The sequence below is a fragment of the Microtus ochrogaster genome, unplaced genomic scaffold, assembly GCF_000317375.1.
Source record: "Microtus ochrogaster isolate Prairie Vole_2 unplaced genomic scaffold, MicOch1.0 UNK1, whole genome shotgun sequence".
In the NCBI taxonomy this organism is placed as follows: Eukaryota; Metazoa; Chordata; class Mammalia; order Rodentia; family Cricetidae; genus Microtus; species Microtus ochrogaster.
Genome location: NW_004949099.1, coordinates 35,686,716 through 35,692,160, shown reverse-complemented (window position 1 = coordinate 35,692,160; position 5,445 = coordinate 35,686,716). Strand labels below are relative to the sequence as shown.

General features: G+C 52.7%; 1 protein-coding gene across 4 annotated transcripts in view; it reads right to left on the bottom strand.

Annotated features, from left to right (window-relative positions):
* Positions 1-2,233: 2,233 nt before the first annotated feature.
* The window catches only part of Slc6a12 (solute carrier family 6 member 12), an 18,101-nt gene continuing 14,889 nt past the window's right edge, over positions 2,234-5,445 (bottom strand). For all 4 annotated transcript variants that reach the window (XM_013353081.2, XM_005365158.2, XM_013353080.2 and 1 more), the window contains exons 13-15: positions 4,421-4,521; positions 3,876-4,046; positions 2,234-2,767 (exon numbers count right to left, since the gene is read on the bottom strand). In XM_013353081.2, the coding sequence (XP_013208535.1) occupies positions 2,624-2,767; positions 3,876-4,046; positions 4,421-4,521 (416 nt within the window). In that variant the 3' untranslated portion in view covers positions 2,234-2,623. The remainder of the gene's footprint in view (positions 2,768-3,875; positions 4,047-4,420; positions 4,522-5,445) is intronic.

Sequence of the window (5,445 nt, the reverse complement as noted above, 5' to 3'; positions counted from 1 at the left end):
TTTGAGCGCATGGTCCTCCTGCCTCAACCTCCTAATTTCTGTACCCTCCACCCAGCTCAGCTCTTACCATTAATCTTAAATAAAACAAACTTGGGGCCAATGAAACATCATCACTTAATAAATGCCATCCATCAAACAGCTGCATCAACACTCTGACTTAGTGCTGAAGCGTTAAGATTTTTGTCAAAGCTGGGAAGGAGGCAAGGACTCTGCCTGCCACCACCTCTGGTCACCGAGTGATGGGAAACGAGGGAAAGGAATGAGCAGGAGCGGCTGGGAAACCATGGTGATTAGTTCCAGACAGCCCAACTCTCTGTACGAGAACCCAAAAGAGCCACGTTGAGGCTACAACAAGGCAGAGAACTCAGATCTCCCATCGGCTGGCTACCCAGTCTGGACTGGCATCTCTTGAGTCCTCTGAGAAACTTCTCTCCACAGCAGAACAAGTGCCACCTCTTCTGTTGAGGCCGGGCACAACCGGGATAAAGCGGGGCCCCTTTGTCTACTCCCATCGATGGATATCCTGTCAGAACAGGTTTGCCCTGGTAGACAGGCGTGTTTGCAGGGTCTGGCCTCAGGGTCAGGCCTCGGCTTCTAATGCAGCTCCTGTCCTCATGCTTCTGAGATGGACAGAGCAAACCTGTGACAGTCCCGTGTCCGCCTCAATCCTGGCAGATTCTCGTTACAGCAATGGACACTGATCCTACGGATGGACCTGGCCATGGAGGGCTCAGGCTCTGTCATCCTGTCTGTCTGTGGCAATTCTGTGCTTACCTAGTTAACCTACATGCAGGCTCCTCAGACCAGATGAGAGAGCCAACCCCACTTATCACAAGAGCTGGAATGGAGATGCTGAGCCAGGGGCATCAGCCCACCTCAATCCGACATGACCTACCAGGTGCAGCTCCTGCCCATTGTATCTGCTTCCCAAGCTCATGTGTCCTTCCTGACCTTTCTCCATGGGTAGTTAACGAGCTTTTCATCCCTGTCAGATCCAATCAGCCCTTGTTACTTCATTGAGCAGCTAAATCAACAAGGAAGCCACATGGATTTGGTCTCCAGGGAGCTAGACAGGTGACAGCAGAGAAAGCGGCAGAGACAAAGGCAGCTAGTTCCTGGGAGTGAGGACTAGGGAGCAAGCCAGGGTCAGAGAGCCCTGGAGGAGCCCAAGACGGCGAAGACAAAGGGGAGGCCAAGGACACAGACAGAAAGAACTCGAATGAGCCAGTCATCTTCCAAGGTTTTAGGAGGGAGTGTCCACACAGACAATTTACCTCCCATGGTCCAGGTGACAGATGAGAGTGACAATGAGACACCTTGCCTGATTTCTAAGGCTGGGTAGGCTGATTTCTAGGTTGTACCCGGGGAAAAAAAGAGTACTGCTTTCCTCTGCCACCAGGGGGCAGGAAAGGCTCCATAGTGACCTCACAACAGGAGCCTGGACTCTGCATCCCAGCATCCAGCTATAGCGGCAGGGTTTCTAAGAATCCTCTCTTGGACCTCCTATTTTCTCACTAGCTGGTCCTATGAGGATTAGCAAGGCATAGCAGCCTAGAAGGAGACAGAAGGGGTTGCCAGGAGCCAGGGCAGCTGAAGTACCCAGAATCCACAAATGTTCCTCCTCCAAAGGAGAAGGCTTACAGAGCTGGGTGAAGTGGGGATGCTTGGAGGCTATCTGAATGGAAGCCTTGCTGGTCAGCCCACGGAGCGGTCTGACCACTGGGCATTGTCTCTGAACTGTGTTTATCGATGCAGCCTTTCTTGGGGGTGGGGTCCTGGGCCCAGTGTCCTGGGTGCCCTATTCCCTCTCTTCTGAGCCCGCCATGAACTCTTCCATGGCCTGCCTTCCTGGAAGCCTCAGAAGCCACAGTCTATGTGCTGTATGATTTGACAAGTGGGAAGGAATGGATGGGAAGGGACCAGAGGAAACTTGGGTAGGGGAAAGGAGGTTGTGTATGTGTGTGTGCGCGCTTGTGTGCATGCGTGTGTGTGTGTGTGTGTGTGTGTGTGTAAGAGAGAGAGACAGAAAGAAAGAGGGGGACAGCTCCTGCCTGCAGACCTACCACCCAGGAAGAGAAGGTTTGGAAAGCTGGGAGGAGAAGTCTGGTAGGTAGAGACTAGAAAGGAACTTGACGAGGTTCATGCCCATTCCAGAGCACCTGGGTGGAGGTGACCTCCCTCCCACACAACAGCTGAAGCAGAACAAGACAAGGAAGAGGCAGATGTGTAGTAGCAGATGATCCACACAGGCTTGTTAGCTGGGGCAGGGGAGAGGCTGAAGGCTCAGAGGTCTCGGGCTCCGGGTACCAGGGCAGTGGAGGGTCTCGGGCTCCGGGCACCAGGGCAGTGGAGGGTCTCGGGCTCCGGCGAACTGTGTGAACCTGAAAACATCACTTCCTCTGGTTCTTAGTTTTTAATCCAAAAGTCAGGGTTTTGAGTTCAAAGCACATGGCAAACACAGCTTCCTGGAGGCCAGACAAGAAGGACTGAGAAGTGACAAACTGTTCCAATTGAACAGAAGAGTGGCTCCAAGCAGGGGATCCAGAGACCTCTAAGGTCCCAGTAAATGGAGGTAGCCTTGTCCAGGTTCCTGGCTCTTCAGTCACCTGGCCTCTGGCGCGCCCTACAAGTGTGTCTCCTTCTCCCAGGCAATGAGTTCTCGCTTGACTGGCAAGGGCGAGCAGTTGAGAGCAGAGGGGCCATCCTGAGGTGGACGCCGCCCTGGCTGCGGCAGACTGGGGTCCGGGGTGATGAGTCTTTGGATGCGCTGTGGGTAAGAGAAGCGGGGCATGAAGGAGCATGAGCGAGTGCTGGGGTGAGCGGGAGGATGCTCTTTGTGGATGTGTCCCCAGGCACAAAGCCAGGCACTCGGGGCTAAACGCAGGATGGTTCTGAGATGAAAATGGACATGAGCGGTAACTGAGAGTGTGAACTCCTGGGTTCCAGTTCCGACTAGAATACCTAGGCAATCTGCCTAAACTCTTCCACCCTTTTATCCCCCTCACTTTCCTCATCCATAAAATGGGGGTAGCAACACCTTATGGTACAGTTCCTGGCACAGGGCAAGTGATAAATTCCACGATTGTCATCACTGTCCTAATTACTATTGGTATATGTCCCGTTAAGTACGTCCCCAGTCATCTGTTGATTTTGGTGTGTCAACCCTCCCCTCGTTCTCATTTTTGGCTACAAATACAGTTGTGATGATGGGGATTGAGAATCTTGAAAACGTCACCGTGACCAGGAAGCAGAAAGCATGTCAATGAAGAGACATACTCAGGCTGCAGCTATGAGGATACAGGAAGAGGCTGGAACCCAGAGGCCTCTCTGCAGCCAAATCAAATGCTAGCCGCCCCCATCTCTGACCTTCTTGATATGCAAGAATTCAAGAAGCTCATTTACTTAAACCACTGTAGATCAGCTCTCTATTACTGTTGGGCGGTCTGACTTTGACAGACATAATTAATGTCTTTATGGGTCGTCAGCAATGGTGTCTTCGAAGGAAGCATACCCAAAACTGCACAGGACGCGTCTGCTGTGTCCCAGTGGGGGCTACGATAAGCAAAGAGGCCAGGAGCCAAGGTATGCTTGGCAGTTTTCCTAGATCCAGGATGTGTGTGTGTCCTTTAACACTTCCACATCTGGCGCTTTTAGTCCTCGTTTTCCCTTAACCGTTAAGTAGTTTGTTCCTTACTAGCTGGCCTTAGAGATCAGTCTGACACCTGCGAACCTAGGGTTGCAGAGTCCTGCTCTTCAAAGGCTTTTAAGGTCTCCCTATAGCCTCTGGGATTTCCTGCGTAGGGAGCTGGTGTGTGCTCCTGGCCTGAGCCTCCCTCAAGGGCCTCCTTCACTGGGTCACCTCCACAACCACCTACCTTCTTGAAGGAACCCTGGGTCTGCAGGAGAGTGATGATGATGAAGAGCGGGACACAGGCCATGGAGGAGAAAGCCATGAGCCATCCAATGAAGTAGCCCCAAGACGGGTACACGTAGACGTTGTTGTACTTGAGAGGTGTGTACTTGCTCAAGGAGAAGATGAAAGTGGCCTAAAAGGGAGAGGGGTAGGATGAGACAGGGGCCATTAAGAGTCCCTCACTGGCTACACCAACAGCTGAGGACAGAGGACCACCCAACCACACTGAGGGGCATCTGAGGTAGGACAGCGTCATGGGGCCATCAGTCACAGTTGGTGAGTACGGGGGCTAAAGAGTTCAAGGCCGACAGAGAAGCCCTATTGGGAAGAAGTAGCGCTGTGAGGGAGGGCTGAGGCAGAAGGAAAACTAGATGAAGGCACATGGATGAGGGGCCCTGTAGAGAACAGAGAGCAGGGGACCAGCCCTCCTGCTCAGGCAGGAAAGAGCCCCCAGATCCCAAGTCTTCCACAGACAAGAGGGAGAAGGGGCAATGGGTAGGTACATACCAGGCAAAGGCCAGGGGTCAGAAAGAGCCAGGAGATCTTCACCAAGGGCCATGGCCGGTAGCCAATCATGTCCTCAACGTTGTCATAGAAACGGTCTGCCCCTGTGCCAGCAGATTTGGTAGAAAGGGTGAGAACCAGAGGTGAAGACAGCTTCTTGGCCTTTGGGAAAGACTCCCCACATCCCCTTCGCCAACCTGCCTGTGATAGAGATGGTGGCATAGTGGGTAGAGAGGCAGACCCAGCCTCCCAGCCACAGAGCAGTGGCAGTGGCAGAAGCTGCCACTCACCAGCTGTTGGGACAATCTGCTGTCCTGTCTAAGGATGAGTAGTGTCTATCCTTCTCACACAGCAATATACAAGCCTAAAGAGCCAATCCCAGCAAATATCCTCACTGACCCACACCGCAGAGGGGAGAAAAGCCAGAGGAGTGCTGGGTTCCAGACCTGTGCATTCCTCACGCTTGCTGCTACCAGCTTGGCTTGTGCTTAAAGACTCTGACTGGCTTTGTTATGTCTACTCGCACACTGGCCCTCATTTCACGTGGAACCAGTCTCCTCGGATGTGAAGAACCATTCACTGGTGACCACATCTGGGGGACTCCTCTAACCCCAGCTCCCTGCCTTCCCACTGATACTGACACATGAACGCCAATCTTTAAAGGACCACAGCGCTGCTTTTCTAAAGGCCAAAATTCCAAGCCCAAGCTTGCCAGGAAGTGTGATATATCAGCTTCCTCCACCACCTCGACGGAGCTCGTTAGAGCCTTTGAGTATGAGAGTAGCAGGAGAAATAGGCGGATATCTAATGCTCAGTGTGGGAAGGTGGGAGTCAGCTCCAAGGCCAGGAAAGGGCACCATGGGAAGGCCAGGTGGTGACGGAGTAACATTTTTATTCAGGCTTTCTCTAAGACCCTAATATGAAACCAGGCAGTGGTAGCACATGCCTTTAATCCCAGCACTCAGGAGGCAGAGGTAGGCTGATCTCTGTGAGTTCAAGGCCAGCCTGATCTACAAGAACTAGTTCCA